This window comes from Caenorhabditis elegans, chromosome III (assembly GCF_000002985.6).
Source record: "Caenorhabditis elegans chromosome III".
Classification (NCBI taxonomy): domain Eukaryota; kingdom Metazoa; phylum Nematoda; class Chromadorea; order Rhabditida; family Rhabditidae; genus Caenorhabditis; species Caenorhabditis elegans.
The window spans coordinates 5,925,934-5,943,831 of record NC_003281.10 but is presented as its reverse complement, the minus strand read 5'-3'; the positions used below and the strand labels follow the sequence as shown (position 1 = coordinate 5,943,831).

General features: G+C 36.2%; 5 protein-coding genes and 2 non-coding genes across 8 annotated transcripts; 3 read left to right on the top strand and 4 right to left on the bottom strand.

Annotated features, from left to right (window-relative positions):
- Positions 1-4: 4 nt before the first annotated feature.
- On the bottom strand, positions 5-2,846 carry ubq-1 (Ubiquitin-related). Its single transcript, NM_171139.8, has 5 exons — positions 2,475-2,846; positions 1,969-2,424; positions 1,232-1,915; positions 500-1,183; positions 5-449 (listed from the first exon to the last, which is right to left on the bottom strand). Exons 1-5 carry the CDS (start codon positions 2,839-2,841, stop codon positions 124-126), a joined length of 2,517 nt encoding a protein of 838 aa, NP_741157.1. The 5' UTR covers positions 2,842-2,846; the 3' UTR covers positions 5-123.
- A 3,765-nt stretch (positions 2,847-6,611) lies between these two features.
- EGAP1.1 (uncharacterized protein) lies at positions 6,612-8,142 on the top strand (the record flags this gene model as incomplete). The annotated part of the gene is made up of 5 exons (NM_065887.4): positions 6,612-6,805; positions 7,161-7,284; positions 7,328-7,561; positions 7,669-7,893; positions 7,940-8,142. The coding sequence occupies 5 exons, from the start codon at positions 6,612-6,614 to the stop codon at positions 8,081-8,083; spliced, it is 921 nt and encodes a 306-aa protein (NP_498288.3). The 3' UTR covers positions 8,084-8,142.
- Positions 8,143-10,878: 2,736 nt separating this feature from the next.
- On the top strand, positions 10,879-16,937 carry zmp-1 (Matrix metalloproteinase-A). The gene is made up of 8 exons (NM_171138.3): positions 10,879-10,998; positions 11,120-11,307; positions 11,510-11,575; positions 14,648-14,795; positions 14,992-15,127; positions 15,172-15,512; positions 15,795-16,048; positions 16,452-16,937. Exons 1-8 carry the CDS (start codon positions 10,921-10,923, stop codon positions 16,804-16,806), a joined length of 1,566 nt encoding a protein of 521 aa, NP_741156.1. The 5' UTR covers positions 10,879-10,920; the 3' UTR covers positions 16,807-16,937.
- Positions 11,044-12,111, bottom strand: EGAP1.5 (Ovule protein; the record flags this gene model as incomplete). 2 transcript variants are annotated; one of them, NM_001356789.2, is made up of 2 exons in its annotated part: positions 11,914-12,111; positions 11,044-11,385 (listed from the first exon to the last, which is right to left on the bottom strand). In NM_001356789.2, the coding sequence occupies exons 1-2, from the start codon at positions 11,931-11,933 to the stop codon at positions 11,106-11,108; spliced, it is 300 nt and encodes a 99-aa protein (NP_001343792.1). In that variant the 5' UTR covers positions 11,934-12,111. The 2 variants fall into 2 exon arrangements, with proteins under 2 accessions (NP_001343792.1, NP_001343793.1); NM_001356788.4 differs by having other exon boundaries at positions 11,106-11,399; positions 11,914-11,996.
- EGAP1.4 lies at positions 12,272-12,402 on the bottom strand. Its single transcript, NR_052341.1, has one exon. It is a non-coding gene; the product is annotated as an Unclassified non-coding RNA EGAP1.4 (non-coding RNA).
- On the top strand, positions 12,385-12,483 carry mir-67. Its single transcript, NR_000275.2, has one exon. It is a non-coding gene; the product is annotated as a pre-microRNA mir-67 (primary transcript).
- On the bottom strand, positions 16,845-17,746 carry bcl-7 (BCL7-like protein; the record flags this gene model as incomplete). The annotated part of the gene is made up of 3 exons (NM_065886.6): positions 16,845-17,320; positions 17,543-17,633; positions 17,681-17,746. 3 exons carry the CDS (start codon positions 17,744-17,746, stop codon positions 17,037-17,039), a joined length of 441 nt encoding a protein of 146 aa, NP_498287.1. The 3' UTR covers positions 16,845-17,036.
- Between the last annotated feature and the right edge of the window lie 152 nt (positions 17,747-17,898).

The window sequence follows — 17,898 nt, the reverse complement described above, 5'->3', positions numbered from 1 at the left end:
CGAAAATGAATTTATTCAGAGCTCGTTCATTAAAATACAGAAATTCCCGAAGGAATAAAGAATAAATAATTGTTACTTGAACGGAGATCGAGGAGGAATAACGAGTGAATTGATGGGTTCGATTTAAATGTCTCCTCCGCGAAGACGAAGAACGAGATGAAGTGTCGACTCCTTTTGGATGTTGTAATCGGATAGAGTGCGTCCATCCTCGAGCTGCTTTCCAGCAAAGATCAAACGTTGCTGATCTGGTGGGATTCCCTCCTTATCCTGGATTTTGGCTTTGACATTCTCAATGGTGTCCGAAGCTTCGACCTCGAGAGTGATGGTTTTTCCAGTCAAAGTCTTGACGAAGATCTGCATACCTCCTCTGAGACGGAGCACCAAATGAAGAGTAGACTCCTTCTGGATATTGTAGTCCGAAAGGGTACGGCCATCCTCGAGTTGCTTTCCTGAAAAACAATAAAAATTAGTTTTAATTCTAAAAACAATATGAACTCACCAGCGAAAATAAGTCTCTGCTGATCTGGTGGAATTCCTTCCTTGTCTTGGATCTTGGCCTTGACATTTTCGATGGTGTCGGAGGCTTCGACTTCGAGGGTGATGGTCTTTCCGGTCAATGTCTTGACGAAGATCTGCATACCTCCTCTCAGACGGAGAACCAAATGAAGAGTAGACTCCTTTTGGATGTTGTAGTCGGAGAGGGTACGACCGTCTTCGAGTTGTTTTCCGGCGAAGATGAGTCTCTGCTGATCTGGTGGGATTCCTTCCTTGTCTTGAATCTTGGCCTTCACATTCTCGATGGTATCAGAGGCTTCGACTTCAAGTGTGATGGTCTTTCCAGTCAATGTCTTGACGAAGATCTGCATACCTCCTCTGAGACGGAGCACCAAATGGAGGGTTGATTCCTTCTGGATATTGTAGTCCGAAAGGGTACGGCCATCCTCGAGTTGCTTTCCGGCGAAGATCAAGCGTTGCTGATCTGGTGGGATACCTTCTTTGTCTTGGATCTTGGCCTTCACGTTCTCAATAGTGTCAGAAGCTTCCACCTCGAGCGTGATGGTCTTTCCTGTAAGAGTCTTGACGAAGATCTGCATTCCTCCTCGGAGACGGAGAACCAAGTGAAGAGTAGATTCCTTCTGAATGTTGTAATCAGAGAGCGTGCGCCCATCTTCCAATTGCTTTCCTGAAATAATAATAGTTGATTTGAGTTATGTATATCTATATAACGTACCGGCAAAGATAAGACGCTGCTGATCTGGTGGGATTCCTTCCTTGTCTTGGATCTTGGCCTTCACATTTTCGATGGTATCAGAGGCTTCGACTTCGAGGGTGATAGTCTTTCCAGTCAAAGTCTTCACGAAGATTTGCATACCTCCTCTCAAACGGAGAACCAAATGAAGAGTTGATTCCTTCTGGATGTTGTAGTCCGAAAGGGTGCGGCCGTCTTCGAGCTGCTTTCCAGCGAAGATGAGACGTTGCTGATCTGGAGGAATTCCTTCCTTGTCCTGAATCTTGGCCTTCACGTTCTCGATGGTATCGGAGGCTTCGACTTCGAGGGTGATGGTCTTTCCGATAAGAGTCTTGACGAAGATTTGCATTCCTCCTCGGAGACGGAGAACCAAATGAAGAGTAGACTCCTTTTGGATGTTGTAATCGGAGAGAGTACGGCCATCCTCGAGTTGCTTTCCGGCAAAGATCAAACGCTGTTGATCTGGTGGGATACCTTCCTTGTCTTGGATCTTGGCCTTCACGTTCTCAATAGTGTCAGAAGCTTCAACCTCAAGAGTAATAGTCTTTCCGGTCAAAGTCTTGACGAAGATCTGCATTCCTCCTCTTAGGCGGAGCACCAAATGGAGGGTTGATTCCTTCTGGATATTGTAGTCCGAAAGGGTACGGCCATCCTCGAGTTGCTTTCCTGAAAATATATAATAAATTTTAGGTCAAATATTAGATATTTTGCCAACGTACCAGCAAAAATAAGTCTCTGCTGATCTGGTGGAATTCCTTCCTTGTCTTGGATCTTGGCCTTGACATTTTCGATGGTGTCGGAGGCTTCGACTTCGAGGGTGATGGTCTTTCCGGTCAATGTCTTGACGAAGATCTGCATACCTCCTCTCAAACGGAGAACCAAATGAAGAGTTGATTCCTTCTGGATGTTGTAGTCCGAAAGGGTGCGGCCGTCCTCGAGCTGCTTTCCGGCGAAGATAAGTCTTTGCTGATCTGGTGGGATTCCTTCTTTATCTTGAATCTTAGCCTTGACATTTTCGATCGTGTCGGAAGCTTCGACTTCAAGTGTGATGGTCTTTCCAGTCAATGTCTTGACGAAGATCTGCATACCTCCTCTGAGGCGGAGCACCAAGTGGAGAGTAGACTCTTTCTGAATATTGTAATCAGAGAGTGTGCGTCCATCTTCCAATTGCTTTCCTGGAAAAAAATTAGTCTCTCATGAACAAAATTTGTTATATGTAACATACCAGCAAAGATAAGACGCTGCTGATCTGGTGGGATTCCCTCCTTGTCTTGAATCTTGGCCTTGACGTTCTCGATCGTGTCGGAAGCTTCAACTTCAAGTGTGATGGTCTTTCCAGTCAAAGTCTTGACAAAGATCTGCATTCCTCCTCTAAGACGAAGAACCAAGTGAAGAGTAGATTCCTTCTGGATGTTGTAGTCAGACAGGGTGCGGCCGTCCTCGAGCTGCTTTCCGGCGAAGATGAGACGCTGCTGATCTGGTGGAATTCCTTCCTTGTCTTGGATCTTGGCTTTGACATTTTCGATGGTATCGGAAGCCTCCACCTCCAGGGTGATAGTTTTTCCAGTCAACGTTTTGACGAAGATTTGCATGATTGCTGAAAAAATAGAAAATGAGTGCGAATAAAACTGGAATGAGGAGGCGAGAGAAGAGGTGATTATGAAAGAAAGTCCTAGAAAGTTGCGAAATATTACCCAAAAAATCGATACACTAGTAAGACTAACAAAGCAAACTTCATCCCCACTCGTCATAGGCAAGTCAAACGAAAAAAGAAAGGCATAAAAGTAAAATGGTAGTAAAGAGCTAATCGATGAGGAGTAATGTCCGAGTAGAGACAAGTGAAATGAGAATGGAGACAAGGTGGCACGCGAGCGGAGCGTTCTGGTCGAATGGGGTGTATGACTGCTGTATGCCCGCCTCAACGATCGATAAAACCCCCAACGCACGCGCACACTGACTCCGCCTTCCCCGAGTGTTGTTAGAGACGCAGATGTTCAGCTGATGTCCTCGTTTCTCTGACCGAAAATAACTACCAAGCAGTATTGCTAAAATGGGAAAATAATTCATATAACAACTGATTGAGATTATTCAAAAAAGCATGACATTTCTGTTGGTTTTACCCCGCTAAATCTTACAATTAGACAAAAAAAAAGAAACTCACCGTTTGGTAAACTGATTCTTGACAGTAATAAATTAAAGAGCGCCCAAAACGTGAATATTGAATCTACACGTTGAACTTTACTCAAACATTCTAATTAAACGACGCACGTATTATTGAAGGCCACAAAGTAAAAAATGTTGCTATGCTCACTTTCTGTTAGCAAGAAGTCGCCTATTACGAGAACCAGTGAGGAAGAGCAAGAGAAAGGAGGGGGGGGGGGGGGGTCGCTGACTCAAACGGCACTCTTTCTGCACAAGAAGAACATTCTAGAGTGCTGTGTAGGGAAAGAAATGATGAGGAAGAAGGGGACAATGTGTGCAGAGGGAATACAACGAAAATCGAACGGGGTGTTCTTTTTTCTCGTCATGCAACTGGGTCGACCAGTTTCTTTTCATCTTTAACTAAACGATAGAGAAATCATAGGCCTGAATAATAGTGACGTCTGTGTAAAGTATTGTTTCCATTTTTGTTACAGAAAATGATGAAACGAAGAATAGGAAAAGTGAACAGGGTCAGTTGTTCGTTTGACGCATATATAGGGAGAACATAAGAAAGAGCAGACGGTCAAGGACATTTTTTTATAATCTGCGACTAGCAGGAAAGTATGAATAATGTCCTAACGGCACCCGAACCAATTTTCAGACAGACGCGAAAGTGCTTGTACTTTGTACTGATGAACGAACGACAAAACAAGTGCAGTGAGAAAACGGGAGGACACTGGGGAGAATCATGTGAGCCCGTCATAAGACTAAAAGATGAGCTAGTGGCGATCAGGCGAAGGTTCAATACGACTATTGGGTCTTTTCAAGAGAGCCCCGGAAAACTAAATTTAAAAACATCAGTTAAGAGTACAACGAGAACAGGGAATGAGGAACGCACAGACTAAACATTAAAATTTTCCGATACTTTTCGAAAGTATTGCGAAATCAATAACAAAATACTTTGCTATGAGTTTTTTAAATGAAAACCGAAATAATGCAATTTTCTGAATGCTGGAAAGAGTGAAAAAGCGATACGAAAAAGCAGAGAGCAGCGAAAATAGCCGGCAACTCAAGATAATGAGAGAGCGCGAATGAATGAAGAAAATGATGGAAAGATCTGGAAAACAGAAACGAGCGGCAGAACGAATGCGAACGCGCCTTTCATGGTAGTGCGTGGCGGTTTCGTGGCGGGACCCAGGGAGGATTGCAGAACATGTTCCTTTAAATTAATTATTTATATTTTCATTGTAAATTTGTTTAAGAATACGAGAATTCTCGAATCCAGTTTGGAAAATATAATAAAAATTAAATGTTTTCAAAGAAAGATATCGAGACAGTTGCACATTAAACTTCCCGACAAAATCTATATTTAAATACGTTTTTCGAGTTTCTGATTTATTATGTGTCATGTTAAAATTGAAACATTACGCAATACTTTGAACTATGTTATTTATCATCAGAAAAAATTGACGTCTCATGAAAAATTAAAGCCTTGTGATCAAATTTCAAGGGTAACAAAAAATGATAATGACCAAAGCTTCATGTTTCTGATAAAATTTTATTGTATGGTCTTATAGGAGAAAATTGTACAATTCTCATTCTCCGGAAATTATTCCGAAGTGGAAGCTCACACTTGTTTTTGTTTTTCTCCATATCGAAATTTCACCGGGCTAAAATAGGAATGAGTGTTTGCGGAGGGTTGTCAAATTTGGTAGGAGGAAAACAAAATAGACGATAGGCGGAAATAAAGCACCTGGCAGTAACAGGTGCAGTGAAAGAAATAATGGAAACGATAGAAAAGTAAAGGTTTTATACAGCATTGACAAGCTGGATTCTTCTCGAAACTCGGGAATATCGCCACGTTGGAGAAAATCTAGTTTTTTTGTAAAGTTCTGTGGAAGCTTGAAAATGACTGCAAAGTTTTCAGAGAAACAAAGGAAAAATTGAAGTTTAAAGTTGTGTTCGAAAACGAAAATCGTGATTTATATCCTGCATTCTAACGAATAGCAATGAATAGTGATGATTTATTTCATCATCATTTTTCTCTTTTTAAGCCACGTCATAACTATTTGTATCTTCCTCACAATTGTTCAGTTAACTGAGAAACCTTTTAAAAAAGTATTATCAATTGAGAGATCACTGGCGCTTACTTGACGTGTGGCTATCTCGGTAGAAAACACGGAGAGACGCAAACATGTTTTTGGTGCGGAAAGTGCGGAAAAGAGGTGTTTGTTAAGTCGGCTGTGGGGAAACGAGAGGGAGACAGATACAATCTTGAAAAATTGACGACTATGATGATGATGATGCAAGCACGGAAATGGATGGTGGGGACTGGTTTGGAGAAAGCATCACGGGTCATGTGAGAGAAGAAAGATGCAAATAGGGAGGAAAGTGATGGAACGGGTAAGGGTTGAAGGGAAAAGGTATTATAAGTGTGGGGTTTTGAAAAATAGGGGATTGAAGGGATGTTTATAGGGTTAGAAAGATATTAGCATGTTGCAATTTTTTGCTTGCCACGATTTGGCAATATTTTCAACTTTCCAATGTGACCTAAAAAAAGATCTGGATCTTACAGCGAAGATTGTATACTTTTTATTCTGCGAACAAGAAACTTCATTCATTGCAAGACCAAACACAAAAGTTTATACGTCTTTAGTAGCGCCTATTACAACTTCGGAACTTGTTCAAAAATATTTTCGTGTCTGAAAATTGTAGAACTTTGAATATACAAAAATGCTACATGAATCTCCAAGTGTCCACGTTTTACCAAAAAAAATTGGCAATCTGCCAAAAAAAAAAGTCTGAAAATTTTGAAAAACCCTAAAACACATTAGAGTCCATATATCTACATAGTAATTTTTAAATTCATTATGAGTATATTTTGACAATATTCCAACTGTCGCTATTCCAACTTTAAAATAGTGTTCAGCTGAGAAAAGCGCATGAATTACAGTTATATATTCAATTGCGTTTTTGAAAAACCCGTTTTGCAACGTCGAAAAATTTAGGACCATTCTTGTTTTTTAACATTATCTAAAAAGCATTACAATCTCCAAAACACTCATACACACAAAAGTGTGCAGAAAAATATACGAAAAACCAATTTCCGCTCAAAAAGCCCAGTCACCCGTGACCTAAAAATCGTGAATTTAGTTTTTCATTTCCTTCCTAAATCCAACAAAATTTCGCAAGTCCCCTTCATCATCTCTTTTCAATAAAAATGCCCAATCGAACGAAATATTATGAAAAGCTGCGAGAGAAGCGTCGGCTGGCACGCGAACACGCGAAAAAAGTTCAAGAGGAGCGAGCAAGATCACGAGAAATGAAAGAAGAAAAATGGACAACACGAAATGAGTTTGATCTGATTTCTGAGCATCGACAGCTTCAGAGAAAGGCTTATATTGAAAAGATTAGGTAGGGAATTACTATTTGCCTGCCTACCGTCTATTTTCACGTGTTAATTTAGTTACCGTACTTCACTTATTAGTAGGGTGAGTTAATTTTTCAAAAAAATGGCAATAGTCAGGCGTGTAGACAAGAAGTACTTACATTTTTAGGAAGATTAAAGGTACACAAATTTGGAACATTAAAAAAACAAGAAAATTAAAAAATAAATTATTGGGTTTATTTTTTGAATCAAATTGTTTAAAACTAAAATATACTTCGAATTCAAAAGACCATCGTCTCCACATTTTTCTAGAAAACACTTTCTAAAATAATTGTTTTTTTTTAAAATTTTACTTTTAATAAAGTGTAAAAGTCTCTTTAGAAAAGAAAGTCAAGCAATGCTAGAAATGGCAGTGGCACGCGTGAAAGCTCACGAGAAACGGGAAAATATGTTGAAACAGGAAATTGAAGAAGAAGTGGAAACTGTGAGAACTTTCATTACTGAGGTATTCATTTCTGTCAAATGTCATCTGTGTGAAACTCTTGCAGCAATGCGAATACTACGCTGACATTCATCAACAAATATCTCCACCGAAAGAACGAAGTGTGGATCAGATTGTTGGAGAAATCGAAACAGAACTCAAAGAAGTTGTAGTTATTCAAAATTTGAACATTTATATTGAAATGTTTCAGATCTATGAGATATTTTCAAGTGTGTTTAATTTTGACCCAAAGATGCCAGAAAATGTGGGCGTAAAGGAAGACGACGATAAGGTTTTTGCTGTAAGTTGTGAGATTAATAGAAGTTCTATTTGAAGGCTTGGCGTATTGTCTTATGGCATAAGTATAGGGTATCGTAATAAGCTGATCCAGTATATTTTCTGTTTCAGAAGGAAATTGCTCAATTGGAAGAAGAATTTGAAGCTAACACTTTGAAAGCTGAAAGCCTCGAAAAAGAAATCGCTTATTCAAAAGTACAAATTGAAACCGAAAATGTTAAATTCGCGGCAATTGAACAAGAAAAAGCAATCGAAATTATCAAATTGGAGAAGCAAATAAAGATAATGGAGGCAAAATTAGACTTTATGAAACAAGATCCAATTGAGATTGAAGAGGTATTAGAAGAGTCGTGGGAAAAACTAGATTTATTAATTTTTTCAGATTGAAAAGCTGAAACACCGTGTGGAAGAAGAGACGCAAAGAAATACGGAATATGCAGAATCATTAAAGTATATCAAAGAAATGATAAGGATTAAAAAGGCAGAAAAAAATGAAAAGAAACAGAAAAATGCAATTGATAATTAAAATTGGAAACTTGTTTTTTAACAATCAATTTTATGTAAAAATAAAAGTACTCATTGAAATTGGAAGAAACTCAAATTGAAAAAAAAAACATTTGTTTTGATGCGGCAAAAATAGAAATTACAAAAAAATTCACTGTGTTGTTCGAGTTACAATTTCTTGAATCTAGCTATATGTAGTTTTTTTTAGAGTTCCACGAACAATGACATTACACAATGATTATTATTATTGTGTCACTCGATGAAAGCCAAGTTCAAAAATATTTAATTTCTTTCGGAAAAGCTGTCATAAAACCTTTGGCTATTTTATTCCCGGGTGCCACGATAAAAACTCAATGTGCCATCATCATTGCCCGACTATTTTTATGTAAGTTTATGCGCCCCTCGAGAGAAAGATGTATTTCGTAACCCATTTCAAAAGAAGGACGGCTCGTTGAACAGAATACACAGATTTCTGTTCCAATTGGAGATTTTTCCTTTTCTGTATTGATCATCAAAGTATTCGAGTACGTTTACACTGGTTTCTGTTCTTTCCGTTTTTAATTTCTCCTGCCAGATGCAAACTGATTCATGTGTACGTATTGCTTGAAAAAAAGAGTAACAAGAAAAAGTAGAAGGGTATTAGTCGTAGTAGTAGTATTCAGTTGTAGTAATATATATTTCTACTAATTTGTTTAGTTTCGCCACTTAAGATGGTCATCGCAATTTTCAATTAATTTTTTGGTGGACTTTTCAGAAGAGAAAACGTCGAAATATTTTATGAATGGAAAATGTGACAGTTTTTTTTGCATATTGGCCATTTTCTAGTAGGTTTGAAAAACTACTATGGTAAATTACCAAAAGTTGCAACTTGTTGCGACGGTTTTGTTGTTCTTGTTATTCCTTTTTCAGCTTCTCCTCTTTCAAAAATTGTCTGAAACAAAAAGCACATGAAATTTTGTTTAATCCGTTAAAAACCTAAGTTACAGTAACCAAGCACTCGTTATCAATATCAAAATATTGGAAAGTCGATAAACATAATGAGTTTTTTTTTGTAATATAACATGAGTAATTACAAAATTGACTTTTTTAAAAATCTGATTTGCCACGGATAGTTTCAGCCCGTTTGACCTAGTACACGAGATAACTGGAAATTCTTGTTAAATATCTTTATTACGTAATAATTTTTGGAAAGTCATGTTTTGACGTGTTTCAAATAAGATGACAATGATGCAGTACTAGGAAAAAATTGTCTTCATATTCTATGCATAATGACTTTTTACAGCATTTTTAAAAGATGAAAATACGTTTGAAAAATGCAATAAAATTTACATAAATTGGTTTCCGCTTTTCCTCTCCTATCTAACAATACTTTTACCTTCTTTTCCTTTCAATCTCACTCCGTTCCTTTCATCTTTTTTTCTGACACTCTCGTCTCTTTTTTGATCCCAACTGACCATTCTCTTTTTTTGAAAAATAAAATGTGGTCGTAGGAGACATTAGACATCATTTCGTGTAATGTGTAACTGAGAGCAAGAAGGAGGTTAAATTGAGGAAAAAAAAATAGATAGTGAGTGTTTTCCCATCGTTTAGATGGATAATGAGTTTGATGAGCACACTCATCACAAAACCGCTAGAATTACAATTGAGACATTATGTGAAGCACAGGTCACTTCGTTATTCCTTGTGTCATTTTTGTAGTTTTCTGTTTTTTTTTGTTGCAAAATTTTGGCATCATCTGGTGAATGTGTCATTTTTTTAAAACTAGATTGTGAAGTTACTTTAACTTTCTCTTTATAAATTGTTCTTCAAAGACTGCATAACCCACTAAAATATTCTTCAAAATATGTAGCTTGTGAGTTTCTTAGAGTCATGTTATAAAACATATGCTACCTTCACCAGCATACGATGACTGTAAATTTAGAAATAAATTTGTTTTCTCAAAAGTGATATTATGACATTTGGCATTATATTAACGGTTTTAAATGGTTTCCCTACCTAATATGTGATTCAATACTCCAATTTCTCGAAACCTTTACCATACTCTTATTAATTTTATCAGAACTCTATCAAATTCAAGATTACTTCCCATTTTTGGTTGTAAATAATGTTTGCAATTTCGAATGACTAAGACAAACAACTCATTATCACAAATTATTTGTATAAAAATTTGAATTGTAGTAGATATCATAGTTTCCTATAAAATGCCCACATTTTGTTGCTTCCCTTCAATTTTCCTGGAATCTTTTTTCATCATTGTTGGAGGAATCATAATGTAAAAACAAAAACTCACCTGAAAATTTCGTTTTTTTGTTCTTAAACGTTTCAGTTGTGGAAGATTTCAATAAATTTATGATTTAATATAACTTCTCATAAATTTCAAACAAGTCGAAAACAATATTTCAAATTTGTACGCTAGGAAAATTAAATTAAGGGGAAATGGAGTGTATTACATTGCTGATTACCTTCAAATTAGCAACGCGCGTTTTTTAAGATCTGGAATAGCCAAATTTATAAAAAATCTATTAACTCGAGTTCAATTTATTGCCAGCTGACTACGACGGCAATAAGCTTTGACTAATCAACAAAAAAAACTATTCCATAGTTTTTATATCTGTTCCTATTTTTGACTATTCTGAAACATTTTCCTCAGAACTCTTATCATTTCTCATTTTCCGTCAATGATTCACAAACGTATGCTTCATGCTCGTATAGGGTTCTGAGTGTCTTGTGCTAATGAGTCAGCATTTTCTTATCCTCGAATAACCTGTTTACACTTTTTGTTCCACTGATAACCCTCCTGTCCACTTCTTCAATTGTTTTAAAAGTCATTACTCATCTTCTTTTTATTTTTTTATTCAGATGTTCACTGGTCTTCATGATATTCTGATAATATTATTTCTTCTGGTGACGCTTAAAATTGCACAAAATGTAGATCATGTAAGTTGAACTTGATATCTAATATTGAAAGTTTTGACAGTTAATCCCAGTGTAGTAAAATTTCATTAACTTTCAAAATCAAACATTTTCCTATTTAAAAACATCAATTAAAAAGTTTCAGACCAAATTCCTTCAAAAATATGGCTACTTGACAAGTGGAGATAATCAGTTAAGCTCCGAATCATTATCAGACGCATTGAAAAACATGCAAAGAATGGCTGGATTAGAAGAAACGGGTGAACTTGATGAAAGAACAATACAAATGATGGAAAGACCGAGATGTGGACATCCTGATGTGGAAGATCATCAGTAAGTTGGGCTCTTCTTTTCACAAGGCGAATTTCCTTTAAAACAACAGTACAATCGAAAACTCGCAGAAAATACGTTCTGAAATTATTGAACTAAAAAAAAGTGTGCAATTATCGTAATTTAGTGAAATCTAAGATCTTTCAAAGAGTACACGGTTCTTTTTTTCGAATTTTGCATTTTGTTAAAAACGGTAATGTTCCAGGAAGTCGCGAGGAAAACGTTATGCACCTCCACAATTCAAATGGAAAGAAAAGATTATTACATATGGGTGAGCTTCGATACTTTTTCTTACAATTTAGTCTAACAATTTCTCCCGCTAATAGTAGTTAAATTTTACTTCGTGATCGCAAAAAAATAAACTTGATCACTCACTGAGTAAAAATGGGATATTTTACCATTGTGATATCATTTTTAGCAAGTTTCAAAATTATCTGTGGTATAAAAATAAAGTGAGAAAAAATCTCGGCCACATCCAATTTGAAAAGCATTCAACAAAACAAAGTGTCAAAAGTTCGAGCACTTATATTTTCCAATCAAAAAAAATTGAATATTTGTCACCTTTGCAATTTTCCATCAAGATATCATCTTTCGTCTAGTCTGACTTACCCATCTGACTTTACATCCATACCAATACGTCATCCAACTACTCCGGAGTTCACCATCGGCTCACCATCAAAAGTGTTTGGTGTGTGAGTGTAATCCGAATACTACCTATCTGTTCACCTCGGTCATCGCCAATCCAAAAAACTCATCCCAGCCGAGAACGAGACAGTGTGAGTGGTGGAGGAATCGCAGATAGGGCTCCCTCTGGTCCTTCTGCTACTCGTTGCTTTAAACTCGCCAGCTGCCCTTTCTCAATTTCTCCACTTTTCTTATACTATTCTCCAGGTCTTTCTAATGTCTCTCTGATCAGTATACTCTTTCGTCAATGCCCGTTGACTCAGACTCCGCCTCTTTTAGACCAGCAGTGCCCCTCCGATCACCCTACAACTCTTCACTCATTCCTCCATTCTTCCTCAATTGTTCTACTAAGTATTTTGTATACAAGTTCTTACAAATTCTCTGGTATTCCAACTCGATCAAAGATTCGTCGATCCGCTCATTCTGCCGGTTGTTATGCTATTATCAGATTAAGCATCACAACCTCCTAGAAAGAGTAGATCGATTTTAAAACTTTGAATTTCGTTTATTCTTATATCAAATTTATCAAATGTAACTTTTTAGAATAACATTTCGTAATCCAATACGTCATCCAACTATCACGAAGTAAAAAAGAAATATCTTGCCGAAACTTTTTGAGAAAAATGTTAATTTTTTGAGAAAAGGTTCATAAATTCATAAATGTGTACTTTTGCATTAGGCACCCACATGGGTGCTATTCAAGACCGTCCAAGCAGGATTTTACTACATCGTGGCCATAGACGGAAAGCGAGAAACCTAGACCACTATGATAAAAAGAACATGGTGCATTGTCCCCGTAATCGGCTCCACAGAATGGTTTTTCAAAAACTCGGTCACGTCTCTGTGCGAAAGAGCATATTTTTTACCACATCCGTCTAAACCAAAAGTACAAAGTTCAAGACCTAAAATTGTCGTCGAAGAATTGTATAAATAGAAAATAGTTTACACCAAGTGGTGCTGCTTGGCATTGGTGGAGGAGAGAAGATGCAACGAACATGTGGTTCTTTTAGTAGAGAAGAAAGGAGAAATTAGTTGACGAGACAAGTCAGGTGTCCAATAATGTTTCAAAATAAGAGAGAAAATGTAAATTCAAAGCTACTGAACTTTTATAACATTGGGCGTCTAAATCAAAAATATTTTTCATTTTACTGCATTATTTTTTTATTGCAAAAGACAACTCTGTGTACAGAGTCAAACAAAATTTACCAAAAGTTACAAAAAATTTATGAACTTTTTTGTTGAACCAGACCTAACCCAACATCCATTGAGTTTCAGAAGAAATTTTTGTGAATAGTATTTGAAAAATATTTTGCCACAATTTATCACTTTAAGATTTTTGATATTTTCATGTTCAGCAAAGTTACAGACCGTTTTTTGAAAAAATCCAATATCAGCCATACAACTCTTCATATCCTACGCAAAAACTTGAAATTTAGACTAAACATCGTCATTTTAAGTGCTCTATCGAGTACCATCAAAATTTTTTCAAAAATAATGTTAATCTCGAAAATCGTCCTCCGCTCCAAAAAATGAAATCGGATGTTTGCCATTCGGAAAATGACAAAAAATGAAATTGGGATATTGGGGTCGAAAAATATATTTTTAGAATGCTGAGAACACGCTATTCACGAATTTCGTGTTCATTTTAGTTGAATTATCGTCCCAAATGACCTGAATATAAAACATGAAAGTATTTTTCATTCCCACGTGACATTTTTTCAACAGGGAGAATTCGATCAGATTTTCAATTGTTTTTAAGCAAGACCACGTGAGAATGAAAAATACGTTCATGTTTTATATTCAGGTCATTTGGGACGATAATTCAACTAAAATGAACACGAAATTCGTGAATAGCGTGTTCTCATCATTCGAAAAATATTTTTTTCGACCCCAATATCCCAATTTCATTTTTTGTCATTTTCCGAAAGGCAAACATCCGATTTCATTTTTCGGAGCGGAGGACGATTTTCGAGATTAACATTATTTTTGAAAAAATTTTGATGGTACTCGATAGAGCACTTAAAATGACGATGTTTAGTCTAAATTTCAAGTTTTTGCGTAGGATATGAAGAGTTTTATGGCTGATATTGGATTTTTCAAAAAACGGTCTGTAACTTTGCTGAACATGAAAATATCAAAAATCTTAAAATTACTAAAATCTAGCAAAATATTTTTCAAATACTACTCAAAAATATTTTTCTTTTGAAATTCAATGGATGTTGGGTTAGGCCTGGTTTAACAAAAAAGTTCACAAATTTTTTTGTGGCTTTTGGTAAAATGTCTTTGACTCTGTATAACTCAACCAATGTTTGGTGTTTTGCAATAGAAAGTAATGCAGAAGAAATATAAAATATTTCTAATCATTTTGTTACTTGAACATTTGTTTCCTAGATGGGTATTTTTCAAGGTACGCCAGTTTGAAGATACGCAATTTAGCGAGTTTAGGAGGTTGTTTGGTACGTTGATTAGTGATCGTGATGTACATACATCTAGAGTCTCACTTCTTTCCCTATACCTTTGTATTATCAAATATCTCTTGATATTTGAGAATGGTTTCAATGACAAAAGGTAAAGAAAATGATTTTGGTGTCAATGGGTCCTTTCCTGTCTAATATGGTATATCGGGTCCATGAACAACAAATTTCCAATTCTCTTTCAGATGCAAAGCAGTTGGAACTTCAACACGAATCTCTCTAGATGACTTGAGACGGACGATGCATCAAGCAGCTTCTCAGTGGAGCGAACTTGCAGATGTGGAGATTGTGGAGTCGTCGGTCAAGAACCCGATGATGGTCATTTCCGCTGGGGTGAGAATAACCAAAACTATTTAAAATGTTGTTTTCGCCTACTTCACTTCTATGCATTACCTTAGCGATTGTACTGTGATGTAGATCAATTTTCATCTTATATAATTTTTGAAAAATTCAACTATTAGGATTTTTAATTAGGCGTTTTAGGTAGGCAGGTAGACAGACATTTCTATGCTATTGCAATTGTTTGCAGCGAGAAAATCATTACCCTTGTACTGTACGCTTTGACACAAAAACATTGGCTCACGCTTTCTTCCCGACAAATGGTCAAATTCACATCAATGACAGAGTTCAATTTGCAATGACTAATTACACAGAACGAATGGGCGGTATGTTAAAATTCAAGGTCTCGTAACGATTAATACAATTTTAGCAAACTCTCTTTACTCAGTAGTTGCTCATGAAATGGGACATGCACTTGGATTCAGTCATAGTCCGGATATTGATAGTGTGATGTTTGCATATGATACACCAAGGAAGTGGAAGTTTACTTCAATGGATAAATATAATATGCGATCTTATTATGGGGCAAAAGCTTCAAAAAAAGAAAATGAAGAAGAAGAAAGAAAAACTGAAAATGAGGATAAGAGACGGAAAACTGAGAAAGATAGAGGTAGAACACGGGAACATGAATCTGATGATATTCGACCAAATGAGTGTAGAGTGGAAAATCCGATTGTTGTGCAGTATCGAGGAGAATATTTGATTTTTAAGGTAAAAAATTACAGAGTACAAATGCAAAGTTCCGTTATTATTCCTAGCGGAAGGATACTGTACGCGGTCTCGGCACGACAGAAATTTTTCAGCTGCAATTTATAAGTGTGGACCTTTGAGGAATACCCTAGCTAGGGGCCCTAGTTTCGAATGAAATCGTGAAAAATGAAATCGAGACCAGTTACAGTATTTTTCTTTGCAAACAGCAAGTTTCACAAAATTTCGGTCACTTACCGTACCCAGTCACAGTACCTTTTCTCGAATGATCTAATTTATTTCCAGAGTCAATGGGTTTGGCGTGTATCGTCTGATTGGAAGCGTCTTATAATTAAAGCAGTTCCAATTAATCAATTATTTCCCGGACTACCAAATCCGATTGATGCTGCCGTCACTGTTGGGCACAATCTTTGGGTTTTTGTTGGAGAAATGATTTATGTCATCTATGGAAATCACATGGTTCACGCACCTCTTCGACTTTCGGATATCGGAATTAATGAGAAATACGTGGATTTGGCTTATGAGTGGCATTATTTCAAGTGAGTAATCAAAGCAGTTAGTAAAAAATAAATATTGAGTAATGATAATTGTAGGTTCAGCGAAAATTCGAAAGTTCGTAAACTTGAAAAATCGTTACTTTTTAACATATTTGTTTCAAGTTTGAAATGTTACCAAAACGTAACACATTGCTAATCAAAAATACTCGGGTCTTGGCACGAACGAAACTTTTCAGATATCGTACCCGCGATCGTTTAGCAGCTTTTCACCGATTTACTTTGATACTTTGAAAGATTATCTTGGTGTTTAAAAAAAACATTTATTTAAATATTTCCAAAAAGACGGTACATAATACATTTTGAGAAACTACTCTGAGGGTACGGTAGCTGAAAAGGTTCGTTCAGGACCACAACTTAATAAAATCAAATATAATTTCCATTTCAGTCCGCCTGCTGTATACATTTGGAAAGGATCTCGATATTGGAAATTAGACGAGAAAATGTATCATCGAAGAGTTGATGAAAGGTATCCAAAAGATACTGATCTGAATTGGGCGAGAGTTCCAAAAGGAGTACATTCTGCCTTCACTTATGAAAAAGAAATTCATCTTCTACGTGGAAATCAAGTTTTTCGAATGAATTCATCCCGATCTGTATTTGATATTGCTGATGGATATCCCCAACCTTTACAATCTTTTTTCGGATTCTGCCCTCGCAATGAGAAGCTTGTTCTGAATTCTTCTTCTTCACATTTTTCTTTGATCTATGCAACAATTACTATTTTGATACTCATCTTTTAAGATTTAAATCTCTCAATGGCAGATTCACTTGTAAAAACAGCACTGAAATGGGTTTTATTTAAAGTTTTAACTTGTTATTTTAACTGGTGAATACAAAAAATTATTAAAAATAAATGTGATGAAACATGAAAATTTTTGAATTAATGAGATAAAGTTCGGAATGAATCAGGATTATATGATACAACATGAAATCAAAATGAGTACAGATTAGAGATCATTAGATAAAGATTTTATGGTTGTTTTGATGTCATTTCAGCGTCGCGCATCGAACTGAAATCCGTTGAACCAGTGGCTCCACCTTGATAGTTTTGTGGCTCGAAAGTTTGATTGGAGTCACTATCAAAGTGATCGCCAGTGGAAAAATTGGAATCTTCGTTGATATCGAATTGTGGTGGTGGTTGGGTAACGCTGGTGGAATCCTGGGAATTCTCAGCAGATGGGACTTGATTGCTCTCCTCATCCACTTCTTTGACTTCCTTGATCTTTGGAGGAGCCATTATGTTTTGAGCGCTCACTGAAAAAGTTGTATTGAAAGTTTGGTTTTTTTTTTGAGAAATTCAAAACTTTTATATAGCAGAATATGTTATTAATTCATAATGCAGAGTCATTGAATTGTATCAAAAATATAAGTGTGAAGTTTTTTTTTTAATAATTACTATTTTAAAAAAGTATTTCATATAAATTTATATATAAATAGTTTCTAAATACCGAAATACGTGTTAAAATAAAAAATTACCCGGAACCCATTTGTAGATCCGAATATTTGTGTCCTTGATAAGAACTAACTTCTTTTCCCACCGACGAACTTTTTCCAATGAGTTGATAACCTGAAAATCTTAATATCAGTTTAGTTTTGGAAAAGTTGATTGTTTACCTTTCGGAGTTCATCTTTTGAGCGATTTCTTGTTTCAGCGCGATGAGATCTATTTGCTGAGTACATCTGAAACTTAAAAATTTAATAAATTTACAGAAAAATAAATAAAAAGAACGAAATACAATAAAACTGTTTAAATTCGAACAATCGAACGTTTTTGCCAAAACTGAACTCTGTCGCCTCTAATCTCTAATACGTGCCGGTAGAGCGCAGTAACT

Coding starts and splice junctions, on each gene's coding strand:
- zmp-1 (NM_171138.3), top strand. CDS start 10,921: ATGTTCACTGGTCTTCATGATATTCTGATAATATTATTTCTTCTGGTG. Junction 15,128..15,171: donor TTACACAGAACGAATGGGCG/GTATGTTAAAAT, acceptor ATACAATTTTAG/CAAACTCTCTTTACTCAGTA. Junction 15,513..15,794: donor GAGAATATTTGATTTTTAAG/GTAAAAAATTAC, acceptor ATTTATTTCCAG/AGTCAATGGGTTTGGCGTGT.
- ubq-1 (NM_171139.8), bottom strand. CDS start 2,841: ATGCAAATCTTCGTCAAAACGTTGACTGGAAAAACTATCACCCTGGAG. Junction 2,425..2,474: donor GCAGCGTCTTATCTTTGCTG/GTATGTTACATA, acceptor ATTTTTTTCCAG/GAAAGCAATTGGAAGATGGA. Junction 450..499: donor GCAGAGACTTATTTTCGCTG/GTGAGTTCATAT, acceptor ATTGTTTTTCAG/GAAAGCAACTCGAGGATGGC.